The sequence below is a fragment of the Microtus pennsylvanicus genome, chromosome 2, assembly GCF_037038515.1.
Source record: "Microtus pennsylvanicus isolate mMicPen1 chromosome 2, mMicPen1.hap1, whole genome shotgun sequence".
Taxonomy (NCBI): Eukaryota; Metazoa; Chordata; class Mammalia; order Rodentia; family Cricetidae; genus Microtus; species Microtus pennsylvanicus.
Genome location: NC_134580.1, coordinates 4,227,283 through 4,241,806, shown reverse-complemented (window position 1 = coordinate 4,241,806; position 14,524 = coordinate 4,227,283). Strand labels below are relative to the sequence as shown.

At 46.1% G+C, this 14,524-nt stretch overlaps 1 protein-coding gene across 2 annotated transcripts; it reads right to left on the bottom strand.

The window, feature by feature from the left end:
- Positions 1-4,898: 4,898 nt before the first annotated feature.
- On the bottom strand, positions 4,899-9,402 carry LOC142844680 (gasdermin-D-like). 2 transcript variants are annotated; one of them, XM_075963496.1, is made up of 11 exons: positions 9,276-9,402; positions 8,201-8,421; positions 7,812-8,004; positions 7,126-7,291; positions 6,761-6,863; positions 6,475-6,528; positions 6,093-6,174; positions 5,798-5,966; positions 5,579-5,723; positions 5,417-5,490; positions 4,899-5,281 (listed from the first exon to the last, which is right to left on the bottom strand). In XM_075963496.1, the coding sequence occupies exons 2-11, from the start codon at positions 8,415-8,417 to the stop codon at positions 5,042-5,044; spliced, it is 1,443 nt and encodes a 480-aa protein (XP_075819611.1). In that variant the 5' UTR covers positions 8,418-8,421; positions 9,276-9,402; the 3' UTR covers positions 4,899-5,041. The 2 variants fall into 2 exon arrangements, with proteins under 2 accessions (XP_075819611.1, XP_075819610.1); XM_075963495.1 differs by having other exon boundaries at positions 5,798-6,174.
- Positions 9,403-14,524: the final 5,122 nt, after the last annotated feature.

The following is a 14,524-nucleotide window of genomic DNA, read 5'->3' as shown; positions in this document are numbered from 1 at the left end:
AATTATTAATGTTTAGACAATGGCTCAGGCTTATTCCTAGCTAGTTCTTACATTTAAATTAACTCTAGTAATTTATGTATTGCCACGTGGCCATAGCGTTACCTCATGTTCTTTCTTTTTTTGTTGTTTTTATTTAGCTTTTTCTTTTTCTCTGCTCCCCTCCATTCTCTCCTCTCTATTTCTATTCTCTTCCATGGTCCCCACGCTTTACTCAGAAGATCTTGTCTTTTTCTACTTCCCACGTAGATTAGATCCATGTTTGTCTCTCTTAGGGTCCTCTTTGTTGTCTAGGTTCTCTGGGTGTTGGGAAGGGCCTGCTTGTTTGTCCCTGCCGCCCTGCTAGTTTAGCTCTGAAGTAATGATACCGAAACTGTATTAATGAAATCACTGCTTGGCCCATTAACTCTAACTTCTTATTGGCTAAGTCTTATATCTTAGTTTAACCCATTTCTAGTAATCTGTACATTTCCACGAGTTTGTGGCCTACCAGCAAAGTTTCAGCGCTTTTGTCTCTGGTGGTGGAGACTCCATGATGTCTCTCTGATGCCACCCTGTACTATATATGGGATTCTGAATTGTAGGCTGGTTTTTCTTTGATTTTTGTCTAAAAGCCCCTTATGAGTGAGTACATATCATACTTGTCTTTCTGGGTCTGGGTTACCTCACTCAATATGATGTTTTCCAGATCCATACATTTGACCTAAAATTTCAGGATGTCATTATTTTTCCACTTTGTAGTACTTCATTGTGCAAATGTACCACATTCTCCTTATCCATTCTTCAGTCAAGGGGCTTTTATGTTGTTTCCAGGTTCTGGCTATGACAAACAATGCTGCTATGAACATAGATGAGGACATGATTTTGTGGTACGATTGAGCATCTTTCGGATATGTTCCCAAAAGGAAGATTACTGGTATATTCTGAGAAATCAACACACTGATATCCAAAGGAGATGCTACTGTGTGCACTCCCACCAGGATGGAGGAGAGTTCCCTTTACCACACATCCTCTCTGGCATAAGTTGTCATCAGTGTTTTAGTACTTAGCCATTCTTACAGGTGTAAGATGAAATCCCAGAGTTGTTTTAATTTGCATTTCTCTGATGGCTAAGGATGTTGAGCATTTCCTTAAGTGTCTTTCAGTCTTATTAGATTTCTCTTCTGAGAGTTCTCTGTTTAGGTCAGTATTCTGTTTTTTTAAATTGAATTATTTGTTCCTTTGATGACTGATTTCATGAGTTCTTTGTATATTTTGGAGATCATCCCTCTGTCCGATGAGGGGGGTTGGTGAAGATCTTTTCCCATTCTGTAGGCTGTATATTTGTCTTGTTGACCACGTCCTTTGATATACAGAAGCTTCTCAATTTCAGGAGGTCCCGTATATTAATTGTTTCTCTCAGTGTCTGTGCTACTGGGGTTATATTTACGAAGGTCTCCTGTGCCAATGCATTCAAGTGTACTTCCCACTTTCTCTTCTATGAAGTTCAGTGAGGTTGGCTTCATGTTGAGGTCTTTTATTCATTTGGTCTTGATTTTTGTACATGGTGATAGATATGGGTCTATTTTCATTCCTCTACGTGTTGATATCTAGCTATGCCAGCACCATTTGTTGAATATGCTTTCTTTTTCGATTTTACAGACTTTTTAAATTTTGTCAAAAATCAAGAATTCATTGAGGTGTGGATTGATATCCAGCCCTTCGACTCAGTTCCATTGGTCCTTCTGTCCGTTTTTATGCTAATACCAGGCTGTTTTCATTACTGTAGCTCTGTAGTAGTAGAGTTTGAAGTCAGGGATTGTGATGCCTCCAAAAGTTGCTTTATTGTACAGGATTGTTTTGGCTATTCTGAGTTGGGTATTTTTTTTCTATATGAAGTTGAGTATTGTTCTTTTGATGTCTGTGAAGAATTTTGTTGGGATTTTGATGGGCATTGCATTGAATCTGTTGTTTGCTTTTGGTAAGATTGCCTTTTTTACTATGTTAATTCTACCTACCCAAGAGCATGGGAGATCCCTCCACTTTCTGTTACCTTCTTCAATTTCTTTCTTCAAAGATTTAAAGTTCTTGTCATACAGGTCTTCCACTTGTTTGGTAAGAGTTACTCTAGGATATTTTGTATTATTTGTGGCTTTTGTAAAGGGTGATGCTTCTCTGGTTTCTTTCTCAGCCCATTTATCATGTATGTACAGGAGGGCTACTGATTTTTTTGAGTTAATCTTGTATCCTACTACAATACTGAAGATATTTATGAATGGTAGAAGTTCCTTGGTAGAATTTTTGGAGTCGCTTATATAAACTATCATATCATCAGCAAATAGTAAGAGTTTGACTTCTTTTCTGATTTGTATCTTCTTTATCTCATTTTGTTGTCTTATTGCTTTAGCTAGGACCTCAAGAACTCTGTTGAATCAATATCAATATAGTGGACAACCTTGTCTTGTTCCTGATTTCAGTGGGATTGCTTTGACTTTCTCTATTTAGTTTGATATGGCTGTTGGCTTGCTGTATATTGCCTTCATTATGTTTAGGTATGTTCCTTGTATCCCTGCAGTCTCCAAGACCTTTATCATCAAGGGATGATGTATATTCTCAAAGGCTTTTTCCACATCTAATGAGATGATCATGTGGGTGTTTTTTTTCAGTTTGTTTATATGGTGGATTACATTGACAGACTTTCATATGTTGAACCATCCCTGCATCTCTGAGTTAAAACCTACTTGATCATGGTGGATGACTTTCCTGATGTGTTCTTGGATTCCATTTGTCAGTATTTTATTGTGTACATTTGCATCAAAGTTTATGAGTGAGATTGGTGTATATCCTTTGGATATCAGCATGGTGATTTCTCAGAAAATTAGGAAAAAACCTACCTCAAGACCCAGCAATACCACTTTTGGGTACATACCCTAAGGATGGTCTATCATACCACAAAAACATGTCCTCATCTATGTTCATAGCAGCATTGTTTGTCATAGTCAGAACCTGGAAACAACCTAAAAGCCCCTTGACTGAAGAATGGATAAGGAGAATGTAGTACATTTGCACAATGAAGTACTACAAAGTGGAAAAATAATGACATCCTGAAATTTTAGGTCAAATGTATGGATCTGGAAAACATCATATTGAGTGAGGTAACCCAGACCCAGAAAGACAAATATATGTACTCATTCATAAGTGGCTTTTAGACATAAATCAAAGAAAAACCAGCCTACAATTCACAATCCTATATATAGCATCAGGGTGGCATCAGAGAGACATCATGGAGTCTCCACCACCAGAGACAGAAGCGCTGAAACTTTGCTGGTAGGTCACAAATTCGTGGAAATGTACAGAATGCTAGTAATGGGTTAAACTAAGATATAAGACTTAGCCAATAAGAAGTTAGAGTTAATGGGCCAAGCAGTGATTTAATTAATACATTTTCTGTGTGATTACTTCAGGGCTAAACTAGCCGGGCGGCAGGGACAAACAAGCAGGCCCTTCCCAACACCCAGAGAACCTAGACAACAAAGAGGATCCTAAGAGAGACACACATAAATCTAATCTACAGGGGAAGTAGAAAAAGACAAGATCTTCTGAGTAAAGCGTGGGGACCATGGAAGAGAACAGAAGTAGAGAGGAGAGAAATGGAGGGGAGCAGAGATAAGAAAAAGCTAAATAAAAACAACAAAAAAAAGAAAGAACATGAGGTAACACTGTGGCCACGTGGCAATACATAAATTACAAGAGTTAATTTAAATGTAAGAACTAGCTAGGAATAAGCCTGAGCCATTGTCTAAACATTAATAATTAATCTAAGTCTCTGAGTGGTTATTCAGGAACTGAGAAGCAAGAGAGAAACCTCCATTTACAGTGTACCCCAAGTCCCCTGAAGCAGAGGGTCATCCTGACCCAAGTACAGACTTTCTCCTAAAATGTTCTGTGCATCTTCTCTAGGGAAGTATCTGTGGGCATGTTGGGGTATGGAACACGTCACACAGAGTGGCTCTGTAGCAGTTTCCATCCTTGGAGGAAGTTCCTTAAGACAGGAAGTAGGACAGATTCACTGGGTCCCTCCTTTCCCAAGAGAATAGGAACAATTAAGACTGCAAACAGCCACTCCCAGACAAGCCCAGTTGCCCAGCTGAAGCAGAGACCAAGGAAACTGCCTGGAAGAAAGGAAGTTGAGCTGCCTGGAAAATGTCCCAATGGACCCACCTAGAAAGGTCCCTCCCTGACCTGCTGAGCTGCCTGCAGGCTGTGCAGTGGGCTCCAGCTTTCCAGCTTTTATGAGCTGTCACCCATGCTGGAGGAGCCTTTTGGTATTTCAGCTGTCTTGGAGTGACTTTTCCTCCTGCAGATAATCTCTTACCTCTAGTCCCGTGAGTGATCCCAATAAAATTAATTGGTTCTCCAGGTTGAACTTTGATCACATTCCTGTTTGGTCTGCTGTTGATTCCCTAGCTGGGTGAGTAGACATTTGCCCACGTCTTCCTGATTCCCTAGCTGGGTGAGTAGACATTTGCCCACGTCTTCCTGATTCCCTAGCTGGGTGAGTAGACATTTGCCCACGTCTTCCTGGGAAAGTCTGTCCCACCACAGGGCAGGCGCACTTCAGCCTCGCAGGTTGGCAGGAGTGAGGGGAAGGCACTCACATGCATCCTGCTTCTGTGTGGGCACAACCACCCCTACCCATCATGCCAATGATCAGGGCCCCTCAATAACTCAGTCACATCCGGGCAGTGGTGGCACATGTCTTTTAGTCCAGCATTTGTGAGGCAGAGGCAGGCAGATCTGTGAGTTTGAGGCCAGCCTGGTCTACAGAAAAATTCTAGGATAGCCAGAGTGTAACAGAGAAATCCTGTCTTGAAAAACCAAAGCAAACCAACGAGACAACAGTAAAAACCAAACTCAGCCGCTTATTCTTTCCTTTGTATATTTATTGAGTTTTCCCAACTCCTAGTCCTGCCTCCTTGCATTGTATTAACTCCCTGTGGTTAATATCTGCCCTGGCTGGAGGGCAGGACATGAGGATGCTGGGGGAAGGGAGGCTTGCAGACTACTAAGGTCCCTGGCTGAGACTCGACAGTAGGGCCAGGGAGGCATAGAGCGCACAGGTGGGGCCCTGAGATGTTGGTTCCCAGTGCACCTGGGGGGTGTCCACCTGCAGCGTTAGGCCACATTCTTCTAGCAAGATCCAGATGGGAGCCTCCTCATGCCAGCTATTCCCAAGGAGTCTGGGGGGTAGGGCCACAGAGTTCTGCTTCTGCCATGGGGAGCTCCATTCCAGGATATGCTCCACCTATCGGCAGGGGAAGGAAAGAGGTTGTAGATGGAGGAACTGCAGCCTGAGCCCCTGGGATGCAGGACTGGATCCTGTCAACCTTTCAGGATGTCCCCAGGGCCCCATGGCATCCCCCATGCCATGGCCTCTCACCAACTCCAGCTGTTTGGACAGCACCGTTGTCTCCAGAGCGTTAGCCAGCAGCTGTTGCTGGGTTTCACTCAGCACTGGGGAGAGATGGGGGCCGCTGAGAGGGCTCTGGAATGCCCAATGTGGCACCCATCATCCCTTCCTGTCCCCCAGTTGACTGCTCACCAGTCAATGCTCCCATCAGGTAGAAGATTGTGGCAGCAAGTTCCAGAACCAGTTCTCCAGAGGAAAGCATCAGACTCTCGAGAATGCTACCTGCTGGGCCATCCAGAGGTTCTACCTGTCCACCACGGCACAGGGCCTGTTCCAGCTGAGGCACAGGTGAGGTGAGTGAGGCTGTGCAGGCTTGGGCAGGCCCTGCCCACCTCCAACCCTGTCACTCACTGAGGCCTCCAGGGCTTCCATGCTGGGCTGGTCATGTAAAATCCTCCCAATGTCCATTAGCAGCTGTTGTCTTAACTCCATTTCTAAGTCCCCCAGTTGTGTGCATCCGGCCTTCACCTCTGCATGCAGGCCTTGGAAGTCTTTTCTGGCCAACTGTTCCCCATGGATTCTATCTGGAGGGATAGAGCGCTGTGCCCTCCGAATCTTAGATTGTCTTGCAGGCCACTGGGTAGGTGGGTCAGTTCCAGAGATCAGATTCGCAAACTGTGAAGCCTTAGGGTCGACAAGTGGATACTGTCTTTCTTGGGCCCTAAGTTCCAAGAGCTTAGGTTGTAGTATAGCAAGCAGGCTAAAGGAATGCTGCCTCTGGTCATTCTCTGTAAGGCATTAAATAGGAGAAAGGGGAAGCACTCTTTTATGTTGGGTCCCAGTGATCACTGACAAATGCTAGAAGGCAGAGATTTTTCCTGGGCTCTCCCAACTTTATCCTTTTCCTACTATTTGCAGCCCAGGGCAGATGAAAGGGAAAACAGGTCCAGCCATATTACCCATTATGTATGTGAGTCGGGGAGAATGGGGGACTGTTTATCTCCATAGGAGACTGAGCACCTCATGCACTGAGCATAGAACACCTCATAGCTAAGGGTAGTGTAGGGCCAGAGCGTCTGGGGTCTCACTTAATGGGGGCAGCTCAAAGGTCCTCTTCTTTTCATCAGGGAAGAGAAGGATGTCTGGCAGCAAGAAAGAACAAACACATCACCAACTCCTCATCCACAGGGCTCCTCGGACCTTGAGGGGGACTGCCCCTATCACCCACATATCAGTGCCTGGCACGCTTGACCACCCTGTCTGGGACATCATGCGGCCAGATGACACAGCATCCCCTAGCTGGCTGAAGCCTCCCAGATTTCCTGCTTCTCTGATAAATATTCTGGGTTCTGGAGACAAGCCCTCAACACTCACCCCATGTCGGGTCAATGAGCAACTTGGTGACCCGGAATGCAAGGACGCTGCCTGCAGGAATGGTCACCATCTTTCTCTGGCTTAGCTGGCCCCTGCCTTCACCCTGAAGGATGGACATAGGCTCAGGGATGTAGAGTAAATCAATGACTGTGGCTGAGTGCTGGTGACAGATCACCACTGGTGGTGGCCACTCCAGGCTTTAGCTTTTGTAGCTCACCGGGCAAGTGAGGCTATAGGTTTCTTCTAGAAGGGTCTTAGAAGAGCCTAGACCAGCTTCTGCATGGGATCCTGCTCCCTGGTTCTTAGATTCCTGCCATATCTATGTGCTCAAGTGAGGCCAGGAAAGGGCTAAGGCTAGCACACACCTTCAAGAAAGCTCCAGGCACTGCAAACTGGCTTAAGCCCTTTCTGCTGTGGCTCTGGGTGACCTGCACCTCCTCCTCTGTCTGCAGCACCTCTGTCACCACAAATACATCGTCTCCACGGCTCCGAAGCTGTTGCAGGATTCTGTGTTCAGGCTGCCGCAGGCACCTACAGAGAGATTGCTGGGGCTTGCCCACCATAGATAGCATCCTTCCTACCACCCTGATGACAGGTGTGATGGAAAGGCTGCAGAGTCCAGGAGTCTGTGGATACCAGACTTGGGCACTTTCCCAGGATGTTCCCAACAGTGTCTAGAAGGTTGCGGGAGTATGACAAAGTCAAACAGGGGGCAGGGGACCCATGTGCCTGTGGAGAGACTCTGTTCTTTACAATTCATAAATCCTAGTTCACTTTTCTCCCATAGCAGCTTAGCCTGATTCCAAGGGTTTGGGCCCTGCCTGGATATCATGATCCTCCGGGGACAGTCCTGGCAACTGAAGCTTACTGGCTCAAGTGACCTCCTTCCCAACCTGCCATTGTTTATAGTGCTCCCATCTGGGACTTCCTGTGCTCAGTGCTGAGAGATACTGCTTCAGAACAGAACCCTCCTGATGTCCAGTAGCCAACAGACTGGTCGAACAGCCTGGTGCTCAAGGTCAGAGAGCCCCCATTACTTCAAGGGGCTCACCTCTCATTCTGCAGGAACTCCCAGGTGTTCTGAGCCACACGCAGTATTTGCACGTTCAGGGAGACATTGCAACTGTTAGACACTGCAGCTGCACCAGAAAGCTCTCCGTATCCTTTGCCCGCCAGTGCCATCCGGGCCTGGATGTTCCCATCAACGACAATAGAGACCGTGACGTGACCACAGCATTCTGGTTCTGAAGGAAGACCGGCTACAAGGTTAGATCACCCCCTCTGCAGAAGTGGGTCCTTTTAAGGACTCCCTCCTCTTCAAATATGGCCAGAGGAGCAGAATTATAGATCCCAGTAAGAGGGCAAGCTGGGCTTAGCCCACTCCCTTCTATTCAACCTGGAGGCTCAGGATGGTGAAGAAGGGGGCAGGGAGAGAGATACCTGGTTCTGGAGCACTGGGTTCCAGGATGTCCTTGATTGACAGGTTGACACACCTATAACGGGGTTTCCAGAACCACGAGCTTGAGAGTTTCTTGGTCAAGAGGCAGTAGGGCCTGAAGCTGGTAGAGTTGCCAAGGCTGTCCACTGGGATGAGCTCTCCTCTGTGGTACATCTCTTTGAGCACGCTCCTAACCACTTCCACAAAGACCGATGGCATGATCCTGAGGGCAGAGAGATGGGTCCATACTTAGCTGCCTCTAGCACTTGGCAAGGCCATCCCTTCAAAGTGGCCTTGCCTTACTGGTCCTTGGTCGTTCTGGCTCACCACTATACCAACACAGACACAGCGTTCAGTTTGTGGCCCACTTGTCTGTCTCTCCCTGGAGCCAGGAGCAAGGGAGAGAAGAGGAGGCAGCCTACAGCAGGCCCTACAGTATCCACACTATCAATTCCTGTGTGTAGCCCTCAGCTCCCTGTTAAGGTCTAGGGCACCTTGTTGCCCTCCTTGACTGAGGACCAAGGCTGGCGAGAGAACACAAGCCTCCACTTCTGGAATACTTGGGGCACAGGAGCCCACAGCAAAGTCAGTGTTCCAGACCTCAGTGGTTTCCTCTCTTTTATGCACAACTTCATGAGCCAACTGTACTGGAGGAACCTTCCTGGTCAGAGGTCAAAACAGGCCCGGACAGACAGACAACCTGTGCAGTGTGGAGCGTCAGTCCTACCCTAGAAAACTGGGTTCCCGGGGCCTGCTGATGGTGGAGAGTGAGCCAAGAAGGCACTTGAGGGGGCAGGGAGGGTCTTGTTGGCCAGGGGATCAGCATGAGTCCCAGAAGCCTGGAGAGTTTTTGCCAGCTTTAAGCCCAAACCAGGCTGGTCCCACTCTAAGGGCTAGTGGGTCCCTTTCATAGAGGCTAGGCCCTGGAAGGGAGGGTACCCTCAGGCTGCCTGGTATAGTGGGGCTTCTGGGAAGGGCTTCATCCCCTACCCAACAAACAGACTTCGAGGCCATAGAGCCAACAAAGCAGAGAAGGGGCAGCTGAACTCTAGGAAGCTGAGTAGCAGGGTGGCTCACCTCTGATCTTCAGATCTTCACCTCCACTGAAGCGTCTGGTTCCACCAAGGACAGCGAGGACGCGCTGGGGATCAGGGTGGGATCTTGGGCCAGCTAAGCTCAGGTACCCAGGCGATCTAGAGCTAAGAGGCGCCCAGAGGTAAAAGGAAACTGTGAAGCCACAGCCCCAACTCAGCAGGAACTCTCCCTCCCTGTACTGCGGAACAGCAGTCTGGCCCAGCCTCCTCTGAAGCCCTGGAGCCCACCCGGGGTGCGGGAAATGCCTCCTTTCTCAGTAACTGGGAGCTTTAGTTTCTTCTGGTCCTGGCACCTAAAACCACGCAGCACTTTTTCTTTGTTAAACATCTGTGCCTTTGTAAAAAATCTGAACAGGTCTACAGCGGTTGGCAACTGCACAGATTGCCCCGGAGCTTCAGTATTTATCAGGTAAATGCAAATCAAGCCTAGATAGCATCAAGGCCACTGGGCTGGCTTTCGTCCTAAGTAACTAGTAGTGATTACGTGGTAAAACTAAGCTGGGGCTCTGGTGTGCAAAGGGCAGCGGGCTGGTTTGGAATACATTGGCATGTTTTTCAAACAGGTGTATGCTCAGTTACCAGGTGACCTAGTGATTAGACTCTTAGGTGCACATCAAAACCAAGACGTTAGTGAAGAAGGCTGTGTGAGACCCTCACCCCTTATTCTCAAAGTGGCAAGAAGAAATTTCCTAGCAGAATGCTTTCCCAGGGAGATAGTGACCTTACCCTCTCCCACCCAGGATATTCCAGCACAAGGTCACTTAGCTCAGCCAGTTAGCCACCTGGTACAGGCTGGTAAAGATGGTCTAACTCAAGAACAGTGGCCTTGCTCTAAGAACAAGGAAAAAGCTAACTTGACAGAATGGGAGGGAGCAAAAGTCCTTGTATCCCTGCCAAAGCATCTTCAAAGATTCTCTTTGTAGTTATGCCTTTAAAAGCTTACGCCACAGAGGAGATACAACTCCTCTCTACCTTCTTGTAACAGGGATGGAGATGACTTCCAAACATGTTTGTATTATGCTGATTAAACCTTGCTTATTACAGTCTGGGCCTCTCTGGTGGTCTCTCTCTGGGGTTCGTAATCTGGGCACAACAGGCTGCAGTCTTTGGCTATGGTTGTCAGTACTCAAAGCATTTGCCCGAAGAGCAAACAAGAGGTTGAACAGATATGTATACACCAATGTTCATGGGAGCTTTTCAAATCTTTGCTTTAGATTTAAATTTTTTTTATTTTATGTGTGTGAGTGTTTTCTCTGACTGGATGCACGTGCACCGTATGTGGGTGCTAGGAACTGAGCCCCAGAGCCCTAAAAGAGCTGCAAGTGCTCTTAACCACTGAATCATCTTTCCAGTCCCCAGGGAAGCATTTTAAAGTGTCAAACAGATAACCCTTAAATAACTTGAATGTCCATTAACTCACACAGAGATAAGAAAAGTAGTAATTCTGTAGAGTATCTTGTCCAGTTGGGCCCTGTGCACACACTCGGCAAGGAAGTGTTTTCTGGCTAAACTCCATCACCCCCACCTTCCCACACTGGGTGCCAGTATAACTGGGAGGAGTGAATACCTTTCAAATGAAACCAGGCCAAAACCAAGCCAAACAAACACACAAAAACCCCACACATTATTGTGCAAGTTATTTTGTAGGAAACCCACAGAATGAGCAAATCTGTTAGTGACTGTTAGGTCTAAGGGATGGGGGAAAGGAGAGTACTCCTAATGGTTTTGGAGGTTTTATCTGGCAGGGGCGGAGATGAGCAATAATAACATGCTTTTTTTTTCTTGATACAGGGTCTCATTATATAGCTCCCACTGGCCTGACTCACTCTATAGACCAGACTGGCTCTGAACTCACTGAGATCCACCTGTCTCTCATTGAGTGATGACTGATGTGGGAAGGCCCAGCCCTCTGTGGGTGGTATCATCCCTAGGCATCCATAGGTGTGCTTGAGCTGTATAAGAAAACTGTGGGACACGGAACCACAATTCTTAGTTAAGGGACCCACTTTAGGGTGGTCAGGAGACTTGACCCTAGAGGGGCTCCCAGGGGCCCAAGCTGAGGTCCTCAGTTAGTTCCTTGGGTAGCTGAGGATAGGGAACCTGAAATGACCCTATCCTAGAGCAATACTGACGAATATCTTGCATATCATCCTAGAACCTTCATCTGGTAATGGATAGAGATAGAGACAGAGACCCACACTGGAGCACTGGACTGAGCTCCCAAGGTCCCAATGAGGAGGGAGAACATGAGCAAAGAAGTCGGGACCACGAGGGTGAGACAGTGGAGCTGATCTACTGGGAGCTCACCAAGGCCAGCTGGACTGTTACCGAAAAAGCATGGGATAAAACTGGACTCTCTGAACATGGCGAACAATGAGGGCTGATGAGTGATGAGACGCCAAGGACAATGGCACGGGGTTTTGATCCTACTTAATGTGCTGGCTTGGTGGGAGCCTAGCCAGTTTGAATGTTCACCTTCCTAGATATGGACGGAGGGGGGAGGACCTAGGACTTACCACAGGGCAGGGAACCCTGACTGCTCTTTGGACTGGAGAGGGAGGGGGAGAGGAGTGGGGGGAAGGGGAGAGGGGTGGGAGGAGGGGGAGAAGAGTGGGAGGAGGGGGAGAAGAGTGGGAGGAGGTGGAAGTTTGTTTTTTTTTTTTACTCTCCTTTTATCAATAAAAAAAATTATTCATTGAAAAAAAAAGAAAACTGTGGGAGTCTGGACTAGGGAGTGAGCCAGGGGACAGGCCAGCGAGCAGCGTTCCTCCATGGTATTTGCTACAGGTTCCTTCCTGAGTTCCTGTGCTGACTTCCCACAAGATGAACTGTCAAATAGCAGCCAAAGAATCCTTTCCTGCCCATCAAAATACCAGCAAAATTCTCCAAAGACCTCAAAAGAACGGTCCTAAACTTCATATGGAAAAGCGAAAAACTCAGGCTAGCCAAAACAATCCTACGCAATCACAATCCCTGACTTCAAAATCTACTACAGAACTACAGTACTGAAAACAGCCTGGTACTGGCAGAGAACAGACATGAGGACCAATGGAACCGAAAGAAGACCCGGATATAAATCCACACATTTTCGAACACCTGATCTCTGAAAAAGAAACAAAAATATCAAATGGAAAAAAAGAAAGCATATTTAACAAGTGGTGCTGGTATAACTGGATATCAACATGTAGAAAAATGAAAATAGATCCATATCTATCACCATGCACAAAACTCAAGTCCAAATGGATCAAAGAAGCCAGCCACACTGAACCTTATAGAAGAGAAAGTGGAAAGTACACTTGAACACCTTGGCACAGGGAAACACTTGATAAATATAACTCCAGTAGCACAGACGCTGAGAGAAACAATTAATATATAGGACTTCCTGAAACTGAAAAGCTTCTGTAAAGTACATGACAACAAGAAAAAAACGACAGCCTACAGAAGGGGAAAAGATCTTCACTCACCACATCAGACAGAGGGCTGATCTCCAAAATATACAAAGAACTCAAGAAATTGGACACCAAAAGATCACTTAATCCAATAAAAAAAAAGGAGTACAGACCTAAACTGAGAACTCTCAACCGAGGAATCTAAAATGGTTGAAAGACAGTTAAGAAAATGTTCAACATCCTTAGTCATCAGAGAAATGCAAATCAAAACAACTCTGAGATTCCGTCTTACACCTGTAAGAATGACCAAGATAAAAAACACTGATGACAACTTATCCTGGAGAGGTTGTGGGGAAAAGGGAACACTTCTGCATTGCTGGTGGGAATACAAGCTGGCACAACCCCTTTGGGTGTCAGTGTGGAAATTTCTCAGAAAATTAGAAAACAACCTTCCTCAAGACCCAATAATACCACTTTTGGATATATATCCAAAGGATGTCCAATCGTGCCACAAGGACATGTGATCAACTATGTTTATAGCAGCTTTGTTTGTCATAGCCAATATCTGGAAACAACCTAAATGCCCCTCAATAGAGGAATAGATAAGAAAAATTTACACAATGGAGTACTACAAAGCAGAAAAAAAAATAACGACAGCTTGAATTTTGCAGCAAAATGGATGGAGCTAGAAAAGATTATTTTGAGTGAGGTAGTCCAGACCCAGAAAGACAATTATCACATGTACTCACTCACAGGTGGTTTTAAACATAAAGCAAAGAGAAAGCCAGCCTACAAACCACCATCCTAGAGAACTTAGACAACAATGCGGACAGTAAGAGAGACATAAATGGATATAATCTACATGGGAAGTAGAAAGTATAAAAAGTCAAGATGTCCTGAGTAAATTGAGTTCCCAGTCTTCCTCATTGTCCGCTATGTTCAGCTAGTCCGGATTTATCCCATGCTTTTTCAGACCCAGGCCAGCTGGCCTTGGTGAGTTCCCGATAGAACATCCCCATTGTCTCAGTGTGTGGGTGCACCCCTCGCGGTCCTGAGTTCCTTGCTCGTGCTTCGTCTCCTTCTGCTCCTGATTTGGACCTTGAGATTTATGTCCGGTGCTCCAATGTGGGTCTCTGTCTCTGTCTCCTTTCATCGCCTGATGAAGGTTAATATTCAGGAGGATGTCTATGTGTTTGTCTTTGGATTCACCTTCTTATTTAGCTTCTCTAGGAACATGAGTTATAAGCTCAATGTCCTTTATTTATGGCTAGAAACCAAATATGAGTGAGTACATCCCATGTTCCTCTTTTTGGGTCTGGCTTACCTCACTCAGGATAGTATTTTCTATTTCCATTCATTTGTATGCAAAATTCAAGAAGCCCTTGTTTTTTACTGCTGAGTAATACTCTAATATGTATATATTCCATACTTTCTTCATCCATTCTTCCGTTGAAGGGCATCTAGGTTGTTTCCAGGTTCTGGCTATTACAAACAATGCTGCTATGAACATAGTTGAGCATATACTTTTGTTGTATGATAGGGCCTCTTTTGGGTATATTCCCAAGAGTGGTATTGCTGGATCCAGGGGTAGGTTGATCCCGAATTTCCTGAGAAACCGAAACACTGCTTTCCAGAGTGGTTGCACAAGTTTGCATTCCCACCAGCAATGGGTGAGTGTACCCCTTTCTCCACAACCTCTCCAGCAGAGGCTATCATTGGTGTTTTTTATTTTAGCCATTCTGACAGGTGTAAGATGGTATCTTAAAGTTGTCTTGATTTGCATTTCCCTGATCGCTAGGGAAGTTGAGCATGACCTTAAGTGTCTTTTGGCCATTTGAAGTTC

What these genes read in the sequence shown, in the direction of transcription:
- LOC142844680 (XM_075963495.1), bottom strand. Translation starts at nt 8,417, where the DNA reads ATGCCATCGGTCTTTGTGGAAGTGGTTAGGAGCGTGCTCAAAGAGATG. An exon ending in ACCCAGTGCTCCAGAACCAG is followed by an intron (nt 8,005 to 8,200) that starts GTATCTCTCTCC and finishes GTCTTCCTTCAG; the next exon opens with AACCAGAATGCTGTGGTCAC. An exon ending in TGCCTGGAGCTTTCTTGAAG is followed by an intron (nt 6,864 to 7,125) that starts GTGTGTGCTAGC and finishes TCCATCCTTCAG; the next exon opens with GGTGAAGGCAGGGGCCAGCT.